Source organism: Pygocentrus nattereri, chromosome 27 (genome assembly GCF_015220715.1).
Source record: "Pygocentrus nattereri isolate fPygNat1 chromosome 27, fPygNat1.pri, whole genome shotgun sequence".
Lineage (NCBI taxonomy): Eukaryota > Metazoa > Chordata > Actinopteri > Characiformes > Serrasalmidae > Pygocentrus > Pygocentrus nattereri.
Genome location: NC_051237.1, coordinates 5,436,847 through 5,463,410, shown reverse-complemented (window position 1 = coordinate 5,463,410; position 26,564 = coordinate 5,436,847). Strand labels below are relative to the sequence as shown.

The 26,564-nt window shown below is 41.1% G+C and overlaps 2 protein-coding genes across 2 annotated transcripts; one reads left to right on the top strand and one right to left on the bottom strand.

Annotated features, from left to right (window-relative positions):
- The first annotated feature begins 4,724 nt into the window (after positions 1 to 4,724).
- Positions 4,725 to 16,073, top strand: stmn2b (stathmin 2b). The gene is made up of 5 exons (XM_017693868.2): positions 4,725 to 4,882; positions 10,707 to 10,802; positions 11,124 to 11,296; positions 12,509 to 12,700; positions 14,385 to 16,073. Exons 1-5 carry the CDS (start codon positions 4,864 to 4,866, stop codon positions 14,442 to 14,444), a joined length of 540 nt encoding a protein of 179 aa, XP_017549357.1. The 5' UTR covers positions 4,725 to 4,863; the 3' UTR covers positions 14,445 to 16,073.
- A 3,514-nt stretch (positions 16,074 to 19,587) lies between these two features.
- On the bottom strand, positions 19,588 to 23,185 carry hey1 (hes-related family bHLH transcription factor with YRPW motif 1). Its single transcript, XM_017692630.2, has 5 exons — positions 23,029 to 23,185; positions 22,226 to 22,301; positions 22,034 to 22,117; positions 21,845 to 21,926; positions 19,588 to 21,459 (listed from the first exon to the last, which is right to left on the bottom strand). The coding sequence occupies exons 1-5, from the start codon at positions 23,112 to 23,114 to the stop codon at positions 20,819 to 20,821; spliced, it is 969 nt and encodes a 322-aa protein (XP_017548119.1). The 5' UTR covers positions 23,115 to 23,185; the 3' UTR covers positions 19,588 to 20,818.
- Positions 23,186 to 26,564: the final 3,379 nt, after the last annotated feature.

Below are 26,564 nucleotides of genomic sequence, written 5' to 3'. Positions count from 1 at the left end.
GCAAATACAGTTGTGACAAAACTATGCCAAGAAAGCATACCGCGTTACGGTGTCCCCTTAGGAATAGACTCTGACAAAGGCACACCGTTCACCTCCAAAGTCACACAGATGCTCGCGAAGCACCTGAGCATAGACTGGGCTTTCCACATCCCCTATCACCCTCAATCCTCGGGTATGGTCGAAAGGGTTAATCGGACTATAAAAGGGCGGTTACGAAAAGCCATGCAGATGCAGAATATCACCAATTGGGTGAAGGTTTTACCTGTAGTTTTGGCCAAACTGCGGATGGCGCGCACAGACACTCTGGGTGGTCTGTCGCCGTATGAAATTGTCATGGGACGGCCGTTCCCCCTCCCATGGCGTCAGAAAACGGCTCTGGGGGGAACGCCGGCTTGGATGTGCGTCGCAGCGAGTACACCGCAGGGTTGTTAACTGTTCTGAATGAATACTGGGAGAGGGTCAACCAAACTATCACAGACCCTCCCAAGGTCCCAACCCATGCTTTTAAGCCGGGCGATCAGGTATTGGTCAAGAAATTTGAGAGAAAGGGTTTTTCAGACTCCCCTTTCTCTGAACCCACTACTGTACTCGCTGTCACACGCACGGGGGTATTACCCGATCTTTTTCCACAGTGGATTCATGCCTCCAGATGTCAGTCAGCCACGCAGTGATGTATATACATGATAAACGTCTAAATATTTTTGTTTCCTATCTCTAACCTGTCCTGTGTTACAGAAGTATGTTGCAGCTAATATTAATCCTGTGCCTGGTGGAACGTGCTGGCGGATCCCCCATGGATAACGTTTTCTGGCAGTATGCTAACTGGACAGCCAGGCAGTACACCAATGACTCCTGCTACGTGTGTCACCTGATGCCTTCCAGTGTGAACAAGCACTCCATGACCACGGCCCCTCTGGATCTCTCTGCTACTCTGCAGGCTGTAGCACACACCTGTCTGTCTCCTGACTGTTTGAATGTTACTCATTATGATTACCCTCACATTAATTATTCTCTTTCTTTATCACAGGATTTTTGTTCTAAAACTCGCAACACTACAGATCTTGCTACATGTTTGCAGTACATTCTTAAATATGTCCTTACTAACTCCTTATTAACTACTTACTCCTTATTTTGCCATGGCTGTCCCTTTTATCTGTATGGTTTTGCTGTTGCTGTGTTTGGGTCCTTGTTTTTTCAGATGCCTCATGGAAAGGGTCTACGCGCTGGCCTCCGCGTAGTTGGTGAGGCATAAAAGAGGGGAATGAAAGGGTTAACTCTGCTCCAACTCTGCTCTAAGCAGATTTTGTAGCAAGCATAGCTGCTGTCCTTGGCAGTTTGCACAAACAACTTGCTCCTCTTATCGGAAAACATTCCATCCAGAACCATTTGTTCCCTTTTGTAGGTAAGATTATCGTACACAGAGCAGAAGCCCCCCTCCTTTGGGCAGTTCCGGTGGTCCGTGAGTGTCAGCTTAGCATTTCATGACTGTTAGACAACTTATTTGGGTCCACCCTGTTTGCTTGTACGCAACAGGGCAGGACGTGTTTGTATAAAAAGAAGGAGTGCCCTTCTTTCTTTGTGCAGAAGACTTAATAAACTCTTTGATTGATTACGAGAGTCGTTCTGTCTTCCTGCACCGAGCGCGCTCGCTGCGACTGAGACTTTCCACAGGACAGGTGATCCACTCTCTGGTTCCTCTTCATAAACGGACCAAAAACGGCCGGTCCTTTCAAGAAGAAACAATAAAAAATCAAAATATTCAATAACACTATAAAAGATAACACTTTCTTCTAGATAATTTATTCATTTTCACATGTAACTGCTCTTTATCAAAGCAAAGGCAATGCTCTCTGTGTGAGCATGAAGAACAATTTAAGCAGAGGTCACACTGCTAATTCACTGTTTATTCACCTTTTCATTCTTTTGTGAAATAAATATAAAGCACTATTTAGTTCATGAGTCATGAAAGCGTGTAATTGCCAAAGTATCAAGAGAGTATGAGTTTGAATTTGGGTGACATCTCAGCCCTCTATGGTCAGAAATCTGAGAAGACAAAGACCTCACCCCCAGGCTGGGCCACTGTGTAATACGGAGGAGTTATAACTTGTAGGTAGGAATTAGTAATGACCAAACAATGGAGGAACAGAGTAAAAATCCACCAAAACTCTTGCCTTTACCATTAAACAATTTTAGCATATAAGGTGGCAACCACCCAATTTTTTAGTAAGCTGAACTTTTTTAACAACTATTTGTTGGCCTAACCTAAGATGTACTAAACTGTGTATTGACAAGATTTTTAAAAAGCTATCCAGGCAGTTGACTTAAAATTTCATGTTGACTTGACTTTTTCATTTTTCTTTAGTGGGAGATGAGCCCCTTAGGATAACAGCAGTGGAGCCCATGCTTTCATCGATCAATGTGGCACCATCAGGAGGAAACAGTGGGTGCAATTCTAAATTCTATGTTGGGAGGAAATGGAGTACCCAATTCAGTCAGCCAGTGCATCCAGAATTAATGTGAGCTAGGCAGATTGATAAATAAATAAAACCACTGATAGTGCAAGGTAAAGATTCTTCTTTTGACCTGGACTTTTCTCTCAACTCGGTATGAAGTGAGGAAAGGACTTCCGCCCAATGCCGACATGCTCTTGACTACTTTTGCTGTTGAACTAGATCTTGTGTATAAACAGAAGACTATATATACATATACAGTAAGCTCAGCAGCAAAATCCGTGCTATTGAAAATAGCAAACTCAGGGGCATCAGGGCCTGGTGAGAAAATAGACTATGTAACTGCAGTAACAGATTCCTAAGTATTTTCAAGTGATATTTTTGCTTCTACATAGGAATATTTTGAGGAAATTAATATGTATATTCGTTTTTCACATTTAGTTATTACTTATTTTTAACATTTTATTTAATTTCATCATAAAAACCATGTCTGGCAATTGTGCAGTTCTAAAAGTTACTCAGCACTTAAGTAGTGTTTCAGCTGCCACCATTTATATTTCTCCTTAAGTTGTGTTTTGGAAAGGTACTTTTAACCAAGTCATAACTTCATAGCAGTAACAGTTATTTTGATTGAATAAAGTACTTTATCCATTTGTAATCTTCTGATCATCTCCATTTGCAAATATAACACTTGGACTGGTTTCACTATATCCAAATCAACTGTGTAATTTTAAAATCCACTGTTTGGTAAAAATATATAAAACGTCAAAAGTATACAATTATCCCCTTGCATCACATACAGCGCAAATTTAAAAAAAATCTTTGGGGACAAAGGATACATCTTTATCTCAACTATCTAACTATCATAAAGCAATGCCTCAGGTATTAGGCGACTTATTAGTAATCATTTTATATAATACCTTCCTGTGAGGAAGCTTTCGGATGTGCTGTTCCCATCATCACCAATTTTCACTCTGTATGTTTCCCTAGAATGAAATATTGACATCACACCACGCTGGATAAATTTGTTTACATCTTATTTATTCATAAATGTTAAAATATTGGTGGAATCCTCTTTCATGCAAGCATACAACCTGGCTAAACACCAGCTAAGTCATCAAACTGTTGCCCCAAACTGCATCTGTCGTTAGGCACCAGAATCTGAGATTTAAATTAAATGAGCAGTACATACAAAATGCAGGCATTGTTATGTCTACTAATACAGTTTATATCCATGTTGTATATTGTGGTTTCTGCCACAGGATATGCTGCAGTGAGGAACGGTGAGGTGTGGTTATGCACAGTGACTCTTTGGAGGCTCCATGATTTTGGCTTAAAAAGGTACTGCTGCTGATATTGTTGTTGTTGATGTTATTACTGTAGATGTTTAGTTGGAAGTAATTGTGAATGAGAAGGGTGGGATTAAGTGTCTGCCCTCCACGGATGCTGTGTCTTCCAGTGTTGTATGCTATGCTTTTTGTGTCTTGCTCTACGCCAACATAGTTGCCTGGATCACAGCTGGACGATGACTGTTGTTTGCAGCTGTGTTTCGCACTGGAGGGGAAAGCACTACAGGTGCTTGTGGATCTGCCGCAGGAACAATAAGATGACCTAGAAGCATTGTCCACGGTCCTCCATCGATGTTCCATCAAGGCGCTGGTGGCATGAATGGCCAGATAGTTGCTCCTAGACAGGCAGAGGCTGAAGGGAGAGCAGATGAGCATTTGAGAGTGCTACACAGAAAGAGTTATCACATCCTGGGTGCCCTGCTGTCAGAGAAAGACAGCACATGCAACTCACAGCACCAACCAGCCTTGTGGCCCTGATTTAGTAAGATGTGGGAACGAGATCCTCATGTGTAGCCACGACTTAGTAAGAAATGACACGAGATAATAAAGCCTTTGCCACATCTAAATAAGGCATGATCTCTTCCCATGCCTTAAGCTGTGGCTACGACTCAGTTATCTCCTTCCCATGCCTTAGTAAGTCGTGGCCTCGCATTAGGATTTCGTTTCCACATGTAAATAAGGCGTGGCAATGTATTATTTTTATTTATATGGGAAGTCACCTAGTTTATCTTTCTTAGCTGCGCAAAACTGTAGAATCAGCTTTCAGTCACTAAATATACTCCTGCTGATTACGGGATTACGGGGGGGGGGGTGGGGGGTGTAAATAAAAATGTTCACCAAACTAGTTTTACACGTGATTGGTTTGGAAACACTAACTTCAATCTGGCATCCCTGACCTTCTGCTATCCAATCTGACGCTCATAATGAATTCCTAAGCACCGCCCCTCTCCTCTCTCTCCGCACCCAGAGCGCTGTTCTGCTGACTCAGTGCCTTACGGCGGTCCTCTTTCTCCACATCGTTCAGTAGGACGCACGCAGCACCAGTCACGGCACCACCTGCAACCATGGCCAAGACCGCAATCGGTAAGACTGGGCTGTTATGTGGGTTGCTTTGAATGGGTTGCTGTTTTCGATGCAGGTTGCACGGCGCCGTGAGATGCTAATGCAGGGAGGCGACACCCTTAACTCACAAAAGACTCGCTGCTCGCTGGCTGATGACTAAAGATGAGGCAGAGTCCACTGCATGTAGGGAAGAAAACGAAATGAACGAAAGAAAAAGCTCAAATGACTCGTGCGTAGCCTGCTTTAACCTTTTTGACGCATGTTCCATTTTTCAGTTTTAACAGCGCCTTTGCTTTTCATAGGTGAGCGCGTCAGTAGCTCTCCTTCAGGAATGTTCAATGCACCAAATTTCTTTCATCTAATGAATTAATTTATTTACAAACGCATGTACAAATGAAATGCTTTGAAATGGATTCAAGACGACCAGGTAACGGTCCTCGAGCGGATGATGCGGCACGTGCCGCCTAAATCTCGAGCCTGACCCAGCATAATGCAGAAGGACCCCACCCAAGATCCAGGGCGCACCATATGATCGACTACAGCTGAACAATGACGGGCGCAGCGCAGTCAGAAGGCAGTGCAGACCATACGCCCCCCTTATTTTTCATCACTGATATCACCACAGCCGGTGCAGCAATTAAATGTGGGTGCAGCATCGTGCACACCAAGCTGTCAGCACAAAAGGGGTTATGACATGGTGAATGCGTAAAACGGCCACGAAGAAGCTTATCCGTTCTTTTTTCCCAGCTGATATTGTGAGTGTCTGAGGCAACACCAGCGATCGACACTGACTCAGTCATATTTGTGTCTATATGCTGTCGGATTTGCTCTGATTTCAACTTGATCTCATTATCTGCCAGTTTATCATCACAAATCTTTTCATATAATGTAATTTGGTTTCATGGATGGGCCTGGTGTTTATTACCCACTGAACTATTCCTGTTCAGCTGTGGTTCTTATTTACTAAAAGGTTAATCTGTAGGCCTGCACCCTTTCACATGTCACCTCCTTACTCATAAATTGATTAATACGATCACACACTGATGTGGATGATTAATTCATGAGCAGCTCTATTCATATGCATGCCTTTCTGACTGGGACACTGCTGTCTGGAGCAGTGACTGATGGGTGGATGTGTGCATGCACTCAGAGACCCTTGTGATAGAAATGTGTAAGTCGTCTGGCCCATAAACATGTCTCCTGGCTTCTGGAGATTTGGATGAGTGAGTGAAGTGGGGTGGGCCAGGCAGACGGTGCACACTGGTCTCATTGAATTATGGGTAGACGGTGGGGTGGTGGAGCTGTGCCGCTGGGGTTGTGGGTGAGGCTCGCAGCTCTAGTTGTCGTTTCTTGTCACCCTAAAAACGCTGATGACTGGGAACTGTCAGGAATATTTATTTTCAAGGAAAATAGTGCACCTGTTCTTTCAGCTTTTTGGGAAAGCATGAACAGGCCCAGTGGTGCTATGATAAGGGCTGTTACTGTTAATTACATTACTTATCATTATTACTCAAGAAATCTCTTGATTATTTTGGTGATTAAGTAATTAGAGATAAAAAATAAACTAAACTATAGACCATGCATAGGCTTTCAAATGATTCCAACATAATAACAAAACTTGGCCGGGAAAGAAATGAACAAGGAAGATTATAAATGTAGTTAAAAACTCAAAACAGTGCATATTAATGGGTGTGTTGTGTAAAACAAACCAGTAGTACAATTTAAACCATGCATTATTATCATGCAAATTTGTATCCAATCATTTCTGATTCACTGAAAAGGTTTTTAAATGTTATGTAATCAAGACAGCACTAGGTATGTTTACAAAATACAAAACCATTGTGAAATACATTGCAAGGCATTGCAGACTTCTTCCAAACTCATGCAAATTAGAAAGGACATGCCAATCAATACAATCAATGGAACATTCATAGGACCTTGAGCAGCTCTTGTGGAGAGTGCTTTATGTGTATGTCCATGCACCTTGTTGTCTTGACAGGAAATAAGTTAGGGATATACCATAAGGCCTAATAGTCTGTTCACTGAACCAGAATGATGTGGTATTCTGCCCTTTAGAGGCCGATGTTTATCATTATCCAGAAGTTGAGAGAGCTTAATTGTCTCCTGTGTCCGGTATTCATTAGCCTAGTTCAATGCATTTCGGATCTTCCCTCTAGCTTTGAGCTGGGGATTTGGTTGGGTGTAACTAATCCAATCCAATCCGCAAATCCAGTCAAGCAGTGTTATTTCTTCAAATGCACTTAATCACTTGATAGCTTGAAGTATAGAGATATCAGATACCACTAATATACCTCTAAACCACAGGGGTGTGGCTGAACATTATACTGTATATCTGAGATGTGACATTTTATTCTCTTGAAAGTAGCCATCTTCACCATGCCTCACAAGCTTTTCTGACAAGCATGACTAACATTTAGGTGTGTTTACAGTGCCATGGGTGATATAAAGACTATTGTCATGTCTGCCTTTGATGGTAGTTTCCATGGGACCAGAAGGTCTGCATCTCTGCACTGGACACAGGGTGTGTGTGGAAGTGTGTATGGGGAGGGTGATTATTGATTTCCAGGGTGGCCATGCTGATGCGTTATCAAAGAAGCAACACAAAAGGCAGCCATTTCCTTATTGATGTGGCTTTTGTCACCAACCTGTTATTGTAGACATTTTGCAGCTCATGTCACTTCACTAATGGAATTAAATGCTAAATGTTGCTGTCTTTAACAGGCATGCTTGATTATCTTCAGTATCAACAGCATTTTATTTTTTTGTGCATATCGGCCAATGTATAAAATAGAGAAACTCGGATTTGATCCCCCCTGGATAAGCATTATAGAGAAATGTATTTACTTCTGCTCAGAAGCTTAGCTCAGAAGCCCAACACTGCATAAATTTCCTGCTTTTATGTCAACTATTGTTCTGAAATAAAGGCCAGATCCAATATATATGTGTGTGTGTGTGTGTGTGTGTGTGTATATATATATATATATATATATATATATATATATACATAGCCAAATATATATAATATAGTCAAATTGTCAAAATAGCAATTGTAACATATTGCTAAACCTAATATATACAAATTGGAAACTTTATAAAAGTAGGAATAAAATGTTTTATTCAAAGTACATATGGACCATGATCTATTCATAATGAAATGTTCTAACAATGTAGAGGACATTTTCAAATATAAAATATAAAAAAATGATTTTTGTATGACAGCAATAATTTGTAACAGAAACATAATCATGTCTATTCAGATTATAAATCAAATTTTTCCTAATCCAGTGATCAGTATGTGTGTGTAGGGATTATGGGCGTGGTCTCTGAGGTTTGGACATCTGTGCCGTTCTCTAAATGATGCTGTCTAATAATAGCAGTTTCAGAGCACAGACACGAGGCTCTGTCTCATGTTTCTTTTTTGACTTGCTTACCAGCCAGTTAACCAGCCAATCTCCCTCATTTCTTCCTCTCTGAAGAACTCGATGGAAATGGCTGCCTGTGTGTGCAAACGCTCAGTGTGAGCACTCAATATTTGGCCGCCGAACCCCCTCCACCACCTTTTCACCTGCCTGAGTGTTCATGATCCCAGTGGGAGCGCCGCAAACTCCTCACTGCCTCTGGTCTTTGATTCCACAGCACATGGGGAAAGGGTTAACGAGTTCAGAGAGAGGAAGAGAAGATCAGATTTCCTCTGATGCTGGATAGACAGCACCCAAAGCAGCAGAGCTGGATGTAGCAGGGTGTTGCTGCAGCTGTCTGAAATCTGCTAGAAAAGTGTTTCATGTCCGGTTTGATAAGATCAGAATTGAACACTTATCAGAGTCAAGATTTATACTCCCCTGAGACTCGACTGCAGAGGGCATATCAACACTGTCATATCAGAACCTCCTCAAAGCATATATTTCAATTTTTTTAGATCATTTGGCTTTTATATTGTGTGGACATTTCATTACAGAGGGAACAATGGAAATGGTCCACAATTGGCTGTAGTAACATTTTGTCACATTAATGTTTATTAAAGTTAAGAATATTTTTTCCTTCTCCTTGAAAGTTACCGTTGACAAGATGGCAGCAGTGATAAGAGCAGAACTGCCTGATATAGATAAAGCAGTGCGCTGTTTATGACAGATATTGCAGTTGGGATATGACATGCAATATGACTAACAATACAGCTCATCCATTTTACTATCCACAGGAGAGAAGATCTCATGTACCAGAATTTGTTTGTTTCATTTATTCACACTGTTCACATTCACATTTGAAATTGTATTTGAAGAAACAGTTAAATATTCTCCAAATAACAGTAGTACAACCATTATTATGATACCAAATATGAAAAACAACAATAATTTACAATAATTAGAAATTACTGGGTCAGTGCTTTTAATCATTACGAAATCATTGAATAATAATGATAAGAAGAAGATGAATGGGATGGTATATAAACAATATTCAAATCCAAAATAGCAGAAGAACAAAATTTCTCAGTGATTCAGAGTCATTCACTTAACTTGGATGACAATGTAAATGTAGACAAATGATGGTCATCTGCAGAATCTGGATAAACCTGGATAATTATCATCCAAATTCAGTTATGAAGGTACTATGAGTGTTACAGAGTCTTAGCCTATTACTAATCAGGCTAGCTTCTAATATTACTTATTTCTTTAATATTATATCTATAATATTACCTATTACGTTGATTATTTTAGTCTGCACAGACAGCATGTAACACTGTCAACATCCAGTGGTTCTTTGCGTTCATTTGTGTGGAAACCAAAATGTTGCCAAACTGGTGAAATCTCAGCTTTTTTCTGGACAAGCTGCCCAGAATAATCTTCCCAAGTAGCATTTAAAATATGTGTGCATTCAGCTAATGAGTCTGTGAATTTCTGTTTGTGTAGCCTGTAATTACAGCTTTATAATTAAGTCTTTTCTATTGTAGACCATTTTGAATTAACTATAGATTTGAATGATTGTACGAAGGGAATGTTTAAATAAAGGCGAAGCAATAAAAAAAGAAAAATCAAGGGGTATGGGAAAGAACAAAAGAATGACAATTTGCATAAAATTTGTCCTTATTTAAATTATTGCGATATTGAATAATAACAGCTCTATAATGGGTAAAGATAGATTCATCCATATGCTTGGAACTCTGTGTTTTGCTGGCTGATATAGTTAAAAATGACTAAAACGTACATACCAACTATAATAAAGTAGGATGTGCAAGATCATCTCTGTCCAAAAAAAGACCATCTTAGACCATTTCTGTTGCTCCATTCATCGCGAATATATAAAGGACAGATGCTGTGCTCAAATGCACAAGTGCAGAAAATAAAAAAGGAGATAAGTGTTTGTTTTAAATAGCATCTATCAAAAATCTGTTGAGAATATATACTAATCTGGAGTAAATTATCATTAAAATGGTTTGCCCGATCAAACCTATACTAGCTAAAAAGGAATTTTAGCCAGCCATACCAGTCCAGCACATACTAAATAAATAATGTAACTCATTTTTGATGCAGTAGGAGGAATCCTATAGGGAATATGGTTGTTTGGGAAACAGGAGCATTCGAGGACATGGTACCCCCCCATCACCACCCACCTCCTATGAGGCTTCAAAAACCGCCCACAAAAATGGAGACAATGCCTGTGTTAATTCAGCCCTCTGAGAAACCTGCTTTGAAGCTGTTTTTCATGTCGATTTTTTGAATATTTATTTTCCACAGCGTGTGAGGATGTGATCTGTAATAAGCATAGAGGGACTTAGAAAGCAAATCTAGGCCAAGGACTTTGTTTTGATGTGGTGTGTGTTTCCCTGCAGCTTACAAAGAGAAGATGAAGGAGCTGTCCCTCGTCTCCCTCATCTGCTCCTGCTTTTACCCAGAGGCCCACAATAAGATGATGGCTGAGTTTGAAGGTAGGAAATGAAAATGGTAATGAGTTTATCCAATAACATTCGCACGAATTACGTTTTAACACAAGCTCAAGGTTTACATGCCAGCTTGAAACATTTATTAGACATTCATTTGAGATATTTTTTTTATTAAGGTCAATAAAAGTCTGATAGATGCCTTTGTTTGCTTTATAATGAAGTTTTAATGGATATGTAAGCTGAATCCCTGTATAAATCAAAGATTCTTCCAGTAATCTTAAAAAGAGTTATAACGAATGTTTTCCAGTATAAGTTTTGTGTTTTAAAAGGTGACCATATGTTTCACCTTGACTTCTGTGTGCTCAGACATGAAGGTCAAGCCCATTAATAAGCGAGCCTCTGGACAGGCCTTCGAGGTGATCCTGAAACCTCCTTCCCCAACGTCTGATGGGTACAGCATCACCACTCCCCCCAAGAAGAGGGACGTTTCTCTGGAAGACATTCAGAAGAAGCTGGAGGCAGCCGAGGACCGAAGGAAAGTGAGTGAATTATCAATATTCAAATAATATTGCCAAATTCAAATCGGTGACCATCAATTTTCCTGTGGTTTTATGCATATTCATGTGTTACCAGTGACCCATTTAAACAGGTTCAACTACCGAATATCTTTATTTGCAAATATAATCTTTGAATATTTTCAATGAGACAACAATGGGAAAAGTTGTTTAAATTTAGTGATTAAATGTATTATTTAAATTGATTACAAAATTATGTTCTTTTTATTTATTCATTTATTGATTCATTGATTTCACCGTAGTGCATAAAGTATGTTTATATATTTGCTTTTATATTTATATATCTGGCAACCTTGATCTGGCTCTGAATAGCACTAAGTGCTGCAGCAGCGCTCCATCATCTTTTAGCTTAAAAATTTAAATGACTTTTTGGCAAATGGAGAAGTAATGAAGGGTTGTAAGCCACTGAAAACCACTTTAGACTGGAGCATGCGTTATACTTTAACAGCGGGTGTTGTCTGAATACCTTTTGTAGTTGTCATGCTGTCATTTAATCTTGATAAGAAATGCAAGTGAGAGCCTGCTAGCAAGCAGTAGGAAGCTTTTGCGGACTGAACCTAGAGTTAAAAGACACTAGCACCTTCAAGAGTCTGTCAGTCCATGAGTCCAGTGTGCAGTGTGCAGAACTGCTTCTGCATGCTACTGGTGTGATGCTAGTGTTTGGCTTGATAAATGTGTTTCCCTACAGAAGTGCCTGATTTTGTTTTTCAAGCATTTTAATTAGCGAATATTTGTTGCTACTATTTTTTTCTTTAATCTATAAAATTTCTATGTACAAATGACACAACATTTATTACATTTTTATATACGTATATATGTATATTGTATATACATTTTAGATACAATTGGACATTTTATCATTTTTTTAAGTAAATGTCTTAGCTTTGAAAAATGGAAATAATGGAGCGTAATTATCTGCAATACTTAATTCTGGACACCAGCTACTTATTGGCATTACTGATTTAATTTGACAAACTATAGTTAATCTCATTTGGTATGGCAGCTTCTAGAAGGTTAATGACAGTTTTTGCCCCGTCAGGCTGTGAGTTATTGATCAGGAATATCCGCTAGAAAGTAGCTATCCAGATGTCCTCTGCTGTTCTTCACACTCACTTTCCTTCTCTCTCCTCCTTCCATCCTCCCTCCCTCTCTCCATCTTTATTTTTGTGTCCGCAGTCTCAGGAGGCCCAGGTGCTGAAGGCTCTGGCTGAGAAGCGTGAACATGAGCGGGATGTGCTGCTGAAAGCCATGGAGGAGAACAGCAACTTTAGCAAGATGGCAGAGGAGAAGCTCATCATGAAGATGGACCACAATAAGAAGAACCGTAAGGCTCTTCTCATGGCCATGCTCGAGCGCCTACAGGAGAAGGTGAGCACTCTCAGGAATAAGAAAAGGACAGGTTAGGACTGTGATTGAATAGAGGCTGTGAAGTCAATTGAATTAGGTCAAACTAAAGAGAAAAGAAACAGTGAAAGAGTTATTTTAAATGCAGTATACTACCACCAGAGGGTACAGAATGACACTGTGTTTCCTTGTTATACTCTATAGCAGTGGTTCACAATCATATTGCTGCTGTCAGAACAAAACATTGTATCTCCATGTTTGCCATTGATCAGTGTTTAAAATAATTTGAAAATGCCTGTTGCCCTTTACATTGTGTGTCAATTTTTGGTAAATGATGATTGGACCAAAAAATAGCCCAAAATGACTTGGAAAAATATCACAAAAAGTTTCACTGATTTTACATTAAAAGTAAAGTATGTTTTTTCCTTCTCCTGTAAAGTTACCATTTTTGGTCTGACAGCAGTGATATGTATGTGGGCATTTTTAGTGTGCTTGCAATGTTAATGTTCATGGAATCAACATTTGTGTTTACTTTTTAATTGCATTTTTTAAAATTAAAATTAAAATCTTTTTTCAATTGATATTTAAAATAATCTATTTTTTAATGTGTCAAATAAATATTTAAAAGAAAAAGAACCAAAACATATGCCAACTGGCAATTTTATTAAGTACCTCCTTATATCTGCATTCTGTCAATTTTATCAGGTCCGCTTACTGTATAGATGCACCTTGTAGTTCTACATTTACAGTTACTGTTTCTCTGCATACTTTGTTAGCCCCCTTTTTCCCTGCTCTTCAGTGCTTAGACCCCCACAGGATGGAGGACAAAAAAAAACCTGTCTGATCCACTCGCACAAGCACAACACACACTAATATGCCACCCCCACGTCAGTATTACTGCAGTGCTGCGAATGATTCACCAAATAATATCTCCTCTGTGGTGGTTTTGTGGGGGGCCTGACCATTGAAGAACAGAGTGAAAATGGGCTCAATGATGGATCACATTCTTACATGTGCATGACTGTAAGACAGCTGCTCTGAAGATTTATCAGTAAAGTAGCTCATGTCATAAAAATTCTAGTGATTTTAATAATTCTAACAAATTATCTAATGGAATCTTTAGGAAGGTACAGGCTATGGAAAGATGTTGAGAATAACAGGCAATAATAAAAAAGGAAACAGAGCATTTATTTGCTTTATGTTAATTGCTAAGTTTACTTTAACCTGCTGAATCAGTATTTGGTTCATATTTGTACCAAAACACAGTCATGTCATTTTTTCTCAAAGAAAAGAGAATGTGTGGTCAGGAGCAGGTGTAAATGTTGTATTCATACTCACTACAAACAATTTAACAATTTGCATTAAAATTCTTTTACAAACAGTTCACACACAAATTTGTTCTGCTTGTGTTTCATGAATGAGGCCCGAAATGTTGAACGATTAAAGCTAAAATACATGGCAAATAGGCTCACTCACTTTGTGCATAAGATAATTGTTACATAAGATAGATTATAGACAATACAGACCTCAATCAGTCATACAAAGCCCCTTGTATGTCTGGTGAGGACAAGATTGAGATTTTGCCCACAGATATTGTAAATATATGTTGTGGACAGCTGCTCCATATGAAATGACTGAAAAAGGCTTGCTTTGCAGTGTTTCAAAAACATAATGGAATGTGTTTTTGTTTTTTTTTTTCTTCGTGCAGGAGAGGCATGCCCAGGGGGTGCGCAGGAACAAAGAGCTGCGGGAAGAGCTGACAGCATGAGCATCTCTTCACCTTTACTGTACCCTCTCAAACCCTCTATCCCGACCCCATCCGCCTGACTCCCCGCCCGTATGTAGAGAAAGAGTCTCGGACACCCCTAGCTACCCCCTCCCCGCCACACCCACCCACCGTGAGGGAGAAGGGCTGACCAAACCCCTCACCAACACCCCCCACCCCCCCTCCCAAAAAAAAAGAGAAAAACAGAAGTATCTTGCATCCCACTGCTCCCTAAACAAGAATGTTTTTGCTTGAAATTTGAAACGAAACCAGTGAAAGTGGGTATTGTTTTTTTTGTAAATACTTCCTTTTTTGTTATATATGAGACTACAGAAGTATTGCAGTGAGCCATTTTATAGTTTTCTCTCTTTCTCTCTCTCTCTCTCTCTGTATTGATGGATGTAATTAATTTCTTCTCTCTTTGTCTCTCGAATCTGCTGCAGTTTCTCTCGTACCAGGCTTTGGTGTTTGTGAGTTTGCCAGCTATCTGCTGTTTCGCAGTTTCACCTCTTTCAACCCCAATGGCCATGTTCGTATCTGTGTCCGTGTGGAGCGCATAACAAGTCACAGCACACAAACACACAAACTTCTGACTCTTGTGAGAGGTAGATCACACAGGAGCTTCAATATGAGCCAGCTCTCGCTGTCTGTCTATCTATCTCTCTCTGGTCTTTATCTCTTTTCATACAAACACATGCACTGTTCATTGATGGACATGCACACACCCCTTATTCGTGCGTACACACCAGAAGCACACCCTTGGTTTAGCAAAGATGACATATTGCTCAGGAGGAGCTTGCTAAATCTTTGGTTTCAGCTTTGCCTTTGTCATATGACATCTGTGCCTCATGGTCACTTTTGTGCCCATATACTGTAAATCCTGCTCTGTGTCTTTTTCTGTTTCATAGAACAGAATACAAAGGACTGGAATGAACAGCAGAATGTTCCTTTATGGTGGCAGTTTTCCACCACACAATATGGTACAGTGTGGCACAACTGCATGTCTGAACCCAGAAATATTCATACCCGGGTCGGCTACCATCGTTTAACATGAAAGTAGGTGGAGTTCTCCTGTGTGATCACATGATTTAACAATTCTGTGATGGTTGCGTTTGAGCAATCATTGTTCTGCACCATTTCTAGCTCCACCCATGCGTTCCAACATGGCACGCTTAGTACCCTGGCAAGACAGATACTTGGCAATGATGTAAATGGTGGCAAAAGGCACGACCACAGATTTGTAATCGTGCCATTCTGCCTTACTGCCTGGTGGAAAAAGAGAAAAACAAATGGAGACCCTTTACACAGCACGACAGGGACTGTCAAAAGCAGCAGAGGGAAAAATACGCAAGTAACTTACAGACCACACAATAGGGGCGCAATAAAAAACAGAAAACAAAGTGACTGCACCTTTTCCTCCATACGTAGGTGTGTGTGTGGCTGTGTATAAGTGTGTGTGTGTGTGTCCAACGTGATGAGAGGGTGTCATTGCTCTTGGTGCAGGTGGAGACCCAGTATCACACACCCTCCTGCATCTTCCTCTTCTCCTGTTTGTGTGCTTTCTTCCCTTAACACATTTATCTTTGTGAGCAAGCTGTGGTGAATAAAGGTTTGGGGTTCTGTGAATGAGAACATGTGTCTGTGGCTCTTTACTTTCCCTTTCCTTTGACAGAAATATTGTGAACATTTAAGCTGAAGTATAGGTGTTACTGGATGCCAATTAGGCCTTATAACTTCTAAAAAGTAATAAGTCTTCGCATAGTGTTTGCTGACAATGGCTGAGTAACAGGAAGCCTGTGTTTAATCAAATGTGGTTAATTAGAATCTCTTCTAATGGCATGAGGACATTCATTCATAATTCAGAACCACAGGCCAAATGTGCTTGCACACAGAGGAATAGCCTCCCGGTGAAACACCCACATACATGCACACTAGTGAACAAACACTAGGGGGCAGTGAGCACACTTGCCCAGGGCAGCCCTATCCACGGTTGGGGGTTAGGTGCCTTGCTGAAGGGCACTTCAGTCATGTCCTGACGCCTCAGGGGATCAAACCGGCGACCTTCCGGTCACAGGGCTGGTTCCATAACCTCCAGCCCACAACTGCCCCCATTGTGGTAACTGAATTACTTTAATAAAAATAGCTAAGTTGATCTGTGTTTTGAGTAAAAGAGTAAATGAAAGTAATCTTCAGAAAGTTTAGATAATGCAACTTTCTGTTAAGTATGTGACTTTTGTAGGGGTGAATGTTGGATTTCTCAGAAAAGAATGTTTCACGAGATGCTTTCAGATGGGTTTCCATATTGGCCTATACTTTAAGGTGAATTCCACAGAATTTTCAAAAATTCTGCAAATTAGAGTCTTTGAGACATGACCAGATTCAGAGTGGTTTTATGTGAAATGTGTTGTTCTAGAGAAACATCTGAGTAGACTACTTCAGAGTGGTTGTGATAGGAACCAGGGCTCGAAATCAATTTCAACACAAATTTAGCCATGTTATTTACTGAAATTATCATGGAACCTACACCTGTGTTCAGCTTAATTTCACCATGGTGAAAATGGAAAAATATAGTAAACCTAAAGGAAAAAAAAGATTTTTGTGGGTACCATTCTTATTTACAACAACCTGCGTGTATCTATCTGCCATGAACGAATTTGAAGAAAATATGTTTTAGGTTAAAATCTTGAGACTCGCTCGCGGGCGCCCTCTGCTGTTTTGCAGATATAACGGGGAAGTAAGAAGTGGCCATGCTCGTCATAAGCTGGCTCTCAAATTATGTCAAAAACAGACCTGCAAAACGCCAGAGGGCGCCCGCGAGCGAGTCCTCAATGAATTGACTTGCATGGAGCTAAACGGCTGAAAACGAAAACTTAAAATAGTGTCTAATTACTCGCCCTGAACTTTCCTTAATTTTAAAAAGAAAAGGATGTATTTCACTAAAACGGTAAAGGAAACTTACCAGTACTTTCGTTTTTTATACAGCAAATGGGTTTTGGGCAGCAGGACGCCAGCACTACGACTACTCAGTCCTGAGTGATTGGCGAGAAAAGCAGCTCATTGGCTGTTCGCTCTCACTGACGTCATGAACGTACGTGAGGCGGCGTTTTAAACTCTGATAACGAGTTCAAAAGCGTTCAAAAATATAAAAACGGTGTTAAAATATGTTCTGCTATTCTGTGATTAGAAAAATGGTCAGATTAGAAAATAGATTATTTTATATTGCAATTGTTTGAATGAATGAATGTTTAGGAATTTATAAGCTATTATTTTGCTCAATTTCTCCACCTTAACCTATTCATTTTGACTCGCTCGGGAGCGCCCTCTAGCGTTTGAGAAACTCGAAAGATATTACAGTGTTGTAGTTCTCTCTGCTTTTCTCTGGTTTTCCCATTCATATTTCAACCAGCAACGTCCCCGTTCACAGCTGTAGTAACATGAATCACCAGCAGGTGGCAGCAGCTGACTTCATAACAAATAGCTGCCACAGTAAAGAATGACTGGACCCGTTCAAACAAGCATGCTTATGTTGCTAATGAGCAATGAAAGCAAAAAAGCCCCAGTTCCTAATTATGCAAATAACTTAGGCTAGCTGGAATTTACTAGCTTCCATCCTCTGCTTCCTTCCACATTATGAATGGCTGTTCTGCATGGGTGGTTATGGTGTCTGAGTGCTAATTTCACTGAGATTTGGGGTGCTTTGCCTTCCAAGGACATGACTTCATGAGAACATATGACAGAGACATGTTAAAGAATGGCAGGACTGGGGTCTAAAATGTGAGGGAGGCAAAAGAGAACTGGAGGGATGGAGTGAGATGGAGGCAGGGAGAGAGAAAGAGGAGTGTATCTTGGCATGAGGGTGCGTGTAGGAGGAGGATCTGTTTTACGGATTTGGCTGGCAGTCACACAGAGCTTGCAGTAGCGTGGGAGTCCAACACACCAGGAGTATGTGTGCACTGCGATGGCTCCAGGACAAAGCTGCTCTGTGCAGCCGTCTCCTCCTTCTCTCACTCATTCCTCTATCCCCCTCTCTCGCTCCACTCTATCCTTCGCTCTCTCCTTCCCACGCGGCCTGAGCCAGCGCGGCCTGCCTTTGTCCAGGATATCCCCTGGCTGTTAATGGCTTCCTGAACACATAGAGAGGCCACAGAGGCCCTGAGGCCGCATGATAGCACACACTGTCCCATGCAGACACATTCTGATTCTGTCACCTATAGATCTCTTCACTGCCTACAGTGTTTCGCCTGATTCCTTTCAATCAGTTCACAAAGCTCATGAAGTCAAATGTAAAAGTTTGGGCACCTCTGTTCAAATGAGGTTTTATTAATTTTCCAGGTGAAAATAAATACACATCCTCTACAGATAACAACACATACGCACATTTTAATGCACAATTACTGTTCATTTACTTAATTTAATAGATTTGGGGAAAAAAAATAGAACCTAAATATGGCCTGTGCAGAAGTTATGGCAGCTGCTTTATTTCATATAAAGAAATTGTGCAAAAATAAGTGCAGAAATCTTTGTTTATTCTCTGTGAGGACGTGCTAACATATTTGATTTTTTTTAATGATCGGTTGAATAACTGCTACTATATAAATCCCTGCCTACTACGTGATAGTACTTTTACTATTCGTTTTTAAAAAGTAAAATATGGGCCAATACATTTATGGTAGAGCTGTTCAAAGACGTCACGCCTTCCAGAGAGAATCTGTTAATGAAATGTGTGTGTTTATCTTCTCATATTATCTTAACATGCAGCGCACCCCCATAATTCAGCCAATACAAAGTGATGCATGCAAACCTTCCTGTGTTAATCGATTTTATAATAGGCACATGTGGCAGGTAGTGGTAGCAGACAAAGTTTAGTTTAACTTTGGTTGTTGGGGCATTGCCCTATGACTCTGGGCCAGTTGTGCCATGTTCATTTCAGAGTGCAACACTAACATTACTTGATGTAGATTGGCACTAAACCTTTTACTCATGCAATTGTACCTGGAAAAATGATTGCAGTATGTTATAAATATATATGAGAATTAAATAGGCTTTCAAAGAATGTATGAGATATAATGTAAGTATAATGTGTATTTTATCTGTATATGTTCTAAACCAGTACAATAATCCAGAAGAATACATGGACACAGAGGGACAAGTTGTACGAATATGCTTTATTGCAGAGAAAAGGCCAACAGATGAATGAGATACAGGCCTCAACGCTGTCCATCACATCTGCTGAACAGAGGTGACACATCAGAACTGTCGGTGCACTTTGTTTTTTTAGGAAACATAAAATATACAAACACCTCTGTATATTACACTACACTTTTCTGAACAACTAACTTTTGATGTAGCTGTGCTATCTGTGACACTTCCACCACTGAGAGAGAGTGGAGTTGGGGTGAGGATGTGAGGACTCCTGTGCGTGACTGACACACAGGAGTGGCGGAGTGCTATTTTACATGGTTCATTTAGTGCCATTTTTCAGAGATTGTCGCTTCTGAAACGGTGTTAAGGGCTGTCACAATTCCAAATGGTGTCTAGCAGTGGTTTGACACTGACAACTGGCTACTACAGTTTGAGATGTTTCATATAAATAGGTGCAGTGAAAAAAAAGAAGTTGAAAAAATCCAAATAATTCAGCTGAGATAAAGTTTTTGCATAGGTTTTACTGTATATTTACATAAAAATGCTCAAACCATACAGCCAACATCATATACCATGTAAAACATGTAACACCACTGATTGCATAGCTACCCACCTTCATGAAGATGTTCAATACAAACAAAATACAACATCTTGCCAAGATCTGAGAGGGAGTACAATAACTGCCTTATATTTCAACCTGGAGACATTAGGCTTAAGGATGTAAATTAAAATAAAGGGACTTGAGGAGGAAAGGATTTTTTTTTTTATATAACCATAAATCACTATTATTTTTCATTCTGGTCAAATGCTCTGACCACCATTTGAAATGTATCAGTACCTCAGTCCCAAAATACCCGTCTCTCCATCTCTCTCTCTGTTTCACTCAGTAGCAAAGCAGGGCATTGTACCAGCATAGCACCCTGTTCTACTTAAAGACAAAAGAAACAGTTTGACTAAGAAGTTAATGGGCAAATGCCTGACCATCAGCACAGCACTATCCCTGATTAGCTCGAAAGAAGAGCGTCTCTCAAAGGGTGATGGAAACGTAAGGTTTTCAAGAAGACAACACAGCTAACAGTCTGGTACATTAGCTCTCTGTTGCTTCTTTTCCACTTTGTTTGAGTCCTGCCTGGAAGAGCTCCATCTTCTCACAATGATTCAGATTCAGAGTCATTTCTGGTCTGACCCTCTGTCCACTGAAATCCACTTCAGCGCCGTAAAAATGGTTTAAAAGTTCAAAAGGCGCCTATCTCCATGCTCCAGGGCCTGTAGGGTTTGCCCAGGCTGCTGGAGGGGGTTGCTGGCCCCAGAGAGCCAGGCGAGAGCAGAGGGAAAGCGCTCAGAGGGAAAGGAAAAGCCGACAGGCCGGACAGTGACGTGAGGAGAGGAGGGGACAGCTTAGATGCAGATGCTGCCGTCAGGCCTGGAGGTAAGGGAGTGCCAGGGGTCACCCTCAGGGGCCCGGCCTGACCGGCTTCGGCGATTACCGTGCCGCTTAGCCTGCTGGAGCTGTGGGCCTCTGAGGAAGGTGCAGATGGAGAGGATGACGAGGAAGAGGATGATGATGAAGATGAGGATGCGGGACTGCTGCTGCTGCGTGAGAGTGGTGCCCCTTGCTGGTGCTGCGGTAAGAGAAGGTGATGGGCCAGGTGGCTTGGCGGGGTGCCAAATGCAGAGCCCCAAGCCAGATGACCCAGGCCGGTGTGAGCCTCTCTCTGAGTGGCGTAGTTGTTCAAATGGGACACCAGGCGAATGCGGAGTGGGTCAGTGTTGTCCAGGCCCTCAATGATGCTGAGGTATCGCGCGGTCTCTGCCAGGCACTCGCGGAAACCCAAACCACGGTAGTCCATGGCCAATGCATGGGCATCAAAGTAACCTGAAAGAGAGGCAACTTGGTCAATGATTCTGCCTTGGTGGATCAAGTTGTGCAGCCAGTATACCCATCCATCCATCCATTTTCTAAGCCGCTTCTCCGTCAGGGTCGCGGGGAGCCAGTATACACTGTGTATAATTTAAGTGTTTGGAAAAAAAAAATCTACAACCATCAATGGCATTAAAGCATGCATACACCAATGGCCCTTAATAGACCAGTTTTAGCTAAACAGCACACAATCTCAGTGAGATGAGATTCTTTCTGCAGTATTTAAATGCTTCTTGTACAGCGTTATTCTACATGAGATTTGCATTTGGATGTGGCATTCAAAGATCTGTATTTGGAATTGCTTGTAATTCTGATAAACAAGAAGATAACCATATGCTACCTTTGCCACCAGCTGCATGAAGCATCTTCAAATGATCCACCGTCATCTGCAAAATTTCTGCTTTCTCCAACTTAGCTGAGCCCTGGGGAAAAGGGGGAGAGCATTGTTGACTTCACTGCACTCTAAGGCTACAACATATAACTGATACCTAAAGAAAACAATTAGTGGAAGTGGGATGTAGTGTCTCACCTGTTTCTCCAGAGCACTGGGCACCAGCCTCCTCAGCTCAGACAGACTGTTATTAATCCGGTCTCTGCGCCGTTTCTCAATTATCTGTGAAAATAAGGGGTTATTGCTACAGTTACTGTTGACAGTCATTAAGTTACATATTTTACAGTTCAGCCTCGCTCTCCCCCTTCACAGCTGCTGAAAGCTACTCACCCCGCGGCGCCGTTTTCTCGCCTGAACTTGAGACGTTGTGGATGGAGACACTGATCCAAGCGGAGAGCTCATACAGCTGAAAGGAGAAATGAAGAATTTAAAGTCTTAAAAGTCTTACATTCTTAATTTTTGTAAGGCAATTTAGCTTTATTCCAAATACAGCTCAGTAAAGACGACTCAAACTGAAAGGGAGGCATGTTTGGATGTATGTTTAGGTCGCGTTATACAGAAATTAAGATAATATATTAATATTTTATAATACGTTACGGTTCCTGTTACCTTGTAGTGGCTAGTTTGTCCATTACAAACTGCAAATTAAGGTTATTGCTTTGTAGGAAACCCATTAAGACGCGGTCATTAGTGTTTTCATGCTTCAGTAATGCTAAAATATTGATGTTCACTAGAAACACGTCAAAACCTGTCAACCTCGCACTGCCGACCTATTTTTTTATGCTTATGTTTTTATCCGCCGTTATATTCTGACAGGGCAAATATGTGTGTGTAATATGCAACGCTGAATTTGGCTTCCTAGCCGTCAGCTTCGTGTTATAATTTTCCCGGTCCACCTTAAATGAGGCTGTAGTTCCGTTCTGTCTCCTCAGGTTCCGCTGAACGCGAATTGTAACTGCTGCACCACTTAAGGTGGACCGGGAAACAAGAAGCTAATTTAAGACTAGAAGTGGTCAAAAATAAGCTATGAGAACGTTTTTGCTCATGTTACGCCTGTTATTGGTGTCAAGCCCGGTTTAGTGACTAACAAAGTGGACGGCAGAACCAAGTTAAGTAGAAAATCGATAACTTACACATTCTCGTCAGCACTTTCCTTCTCCACTTCAATATTCTCATCCAGCTCGCTGTCTGAAGAACTGAAATCGTGATTTCTCTTCATTTTTGCCTCTGTCTTTCTCGCTGAGCGCTGATGTTCAGCTGATTCTAAGCTCAGTCCGTTTGAAGCCCCGAGCTTTCCCACGGTATCATTTCAACTCCGCACCGAGCCAAGAAGGGCGGGGCTCTGCGCACAGACAGCCAATTAGCGCGCTGGCTAACGTTTGATCGACGGGCTAGTTGCCAGGGCGCCCCTTGGAACACACCCACGCTGCTTTGCATAAGGCTTGACGCGGAGCCAATAGACTGTCCACTAGAAAGAGTCGAAGCGTCGTGGCTCCGCCTCCGCGGGTGTGGTCGCTCTGGCCGGCTGTCAGCACGCGCAAGCCGTGGGAAAGTTTGTGAGGCCGGAGCGGACAGCCAATCAGCGGCGACCTGCCGTCTCCGGCGCTGGAATGAATGGGGCAATTGGCCGGGGCGACGGGCGGTCTGCGCGCGGGCGTGTGAACCTGTAATCTAATACTGACTCATCCTGAGCAGGGCGGCGGGCAGGGGGGAAAACAGCGGAGTCTAATCTCACCTCTCGGTCTAAACTCACTCCCCTCACTCTAAACTTACTCCTCTGAGTTTAATCCCAACCCCGTGAGTCTAAACTCACTTCCCTGAGTAGAATCTGCAACCCAAATCTAAACTCACTCTCCCGAGCCTAAACTCTCTCTTACTCTCATGAGTCTAAACTCTTTCTTTCTCTACTGTGTCTAAACTCTCTCTTACTCTCCTGAGTCTAAACTCTCTCTTTCTCTCCTGAGTCTAAACTCTCTTTTACTCTCCTGAGTCTAAACCCTCTCTTACTCTCCTGAGTCTAAACTCTCTCTTTCTCTCCTGAATCGAAACTCTCTCTTACTCTCCTGAGTCTAAACTCTCTCTTTCTCTCCTGAGTCTAAACTCTCTCTTACTCTCCTGAGTCTAAACTCTCTTTTACTCTCCTGAGTCTAAACTCTCTTTTACTCTCCTGAGTCTAAACTCTCTCTTTCTCTCCTGAGTCTAAACTCTCTTTTACTCTCCTGAGTCTAAACTCTCTCTTACTCTCCTGAGTCTAAACTCTCTTTTACTCCCCTGAGTCTAAACTCTCTCTTACTCTCATGAGTCTAAACTCTTTCTTTCTCTCCTGTGTCTAAACTCTCTCTTACTCTCCTGAGTCTAAACTCTCTCTTTCTCTCCTGAGTCTAAACTCTCTCTTACTCTCCTGAGCCTAAACTCTCTCTTACTCTCCTGAGTCTAAACTCTCTCTTTCTCTCCTGAGTCTAAACTCTCTCTTACTCTCCTGAGTCTAAACTCTCTCTTTCTCTCCTGTGTCTAAACTCTCTTTTACTCTCCTGAGTCTAAACTCTCTCTTACTCTCCTGAGTCTAAACTCTCTCTTTCTCTCCTAAGTCTAAACTATCTCTTACTCTCCTGTGTCTAAACTCTCTTTTACTCTCCTGTGTCTAAACTCTCTCTTACTCTCCTGAGTCTAAACTCTCTCTTACTCTCCTGTGTCTAAACTCTCTCTTTCTCTACTGAGTCTAAACTCTCTCTTACTCTCCTGAGTCTAAACTCTCTCTTACTCTCCTGAGTCTAAACTCTCTCTTTCTCTCCTGAGTCTAAACTCTCTCTTACTCTCCTGAGTCTAAACTCTCTCTTTCTCTCCTGTGTCTAAACTCTCTTTTACTCTCCTGAGTCTAAACTCTCTCTTACTCTCCTGAGTCTAAACTCTCTCTTTCTCTCCTGAGTCTAAACTTTCTCTTACTCTCCTGTGTCTAAACTCTCTTTTACTCTCCTGTGTCTAAACTCTCTCTTACTCTCCTGAGTCTAAACTCTCTCTTACTCTCCTGAGTCTAAACTCTCTCTTTCTCTCCTGAGTCTAAACTTTCTCTTACTCTCCTGTGTCTAAACTCTCTTTTACTCTCCTGTGTCTAAACTCTCTAATTTAATTAAGTCTAATTTCTCCACTCAAAATAAATGTACTCCCTGAGTTTAATCTCACCACATTTTAAATTTTCATTTACTTTCTCAGTCTAATCTCAATCCTAGGTACAATCTTGCTGATTAAAACTTAACTTACTCACTGAGTCTAATCTCGTTCTGGATCTCTCTAACTGAACCTAAACTTACTCTAATGACTCTAATGAGTCTAATCTGACTCCCGAGACTAGACCCTCTACTGAAATTAAACTTACTTTCCTGAATCTAAATTTTCTTGAGCCTAATCTCATCTCTGGGTCAAAAGTAACTCCTAATCTTCCCTGATTCTAATCTCTGACTCTAATCTTGTCATATGATATCTAATCATATGATAATGTCATGTATCTAATGTGACGTGTGAGTCTGGTTTTACCCAGAGTCTAATTTTCAGATTCCCAAGTGTAATCTCACCCCTGAATCCAACCTCAGCCTCTGAAACACATATACTTTGGACAATTCCAGGTTAAATTACATCAAACCTGACACACATAATGTCTCTCACTGTCATCAACAGGGCTGAAGAGAATTTAACAAAAGAAGTATTTGCCAAAAATAATGCGTCTAGAGACATTTCAGAGACAGCACATGATAAAAGTTAGTCAGGTAAAAAGTTAGTGAGTTAATAACCACCATTTTTTCAGTTTTCTGCATAAACCAATTGTAAACAAAGTCATTTGGAATGGGTTCATGTGAAATGGTGCATTTTACAATAACTTTAAAGACTCCTGGATGTTCTTTATATTGATGGTGGTAGAAACCAGAGGTCCACCCATCCATCCATCCATTTTCTAAGCCACTTCTCCGTCAGGGTCGCGGGGGGATGCTGGAGCCTATCCCAGCAGTCTTCGGGCGGAAGGCAGGATACAGAAACCAGAGGTCATAACACAAATCTAGTCATTTTATTTGCTACCCAGTGAACCAGTGAACACTACACATCTATTTTAAGTTTTGGATGTGATGTGTTAAATGCATAAAAAGAATTTCTCTGAGTGCTGTTTTGTCTTACCTCTGCAGGTAGCACAAGCATGTATATTAAAAGTACATTTAAGACCAAAAGCTGTTTTAGTATCATACAACAATGTTTCAGGAATCAGATAACATATTTGTATCTGCAGTAACTTTCTGTGATGTAGCTTTGAGAGGTTTAACTGTTCAGACATCTGGTTCCTATCAACACCACTTTGGACAGTTCTGATTCGAACCACTCTAATCTTGATGATCAAATTATGCAGAATTTTTGAAAACCTGGTGGGATTGCCCTTTGATCTCTCTTATATAAACACGTGTCACCCCCTTAAAGAACACTGAACCTACTGACTCCTTTTAGGCCCAGGAATAGCCCACAGAATGGAACCTTTAGCCATTCATACGTGGCGGGCTGAAAGGCAGGGCGCCGGATCCTTATCAACTCGTGCACAGCATGCTTAATTGTCATCAGCGCACAGGAGAAGCCCCCTTGTTCTGCACACATGAATGAGAGGAAACACTTTGGGCATGTTTTCATGTTGTTG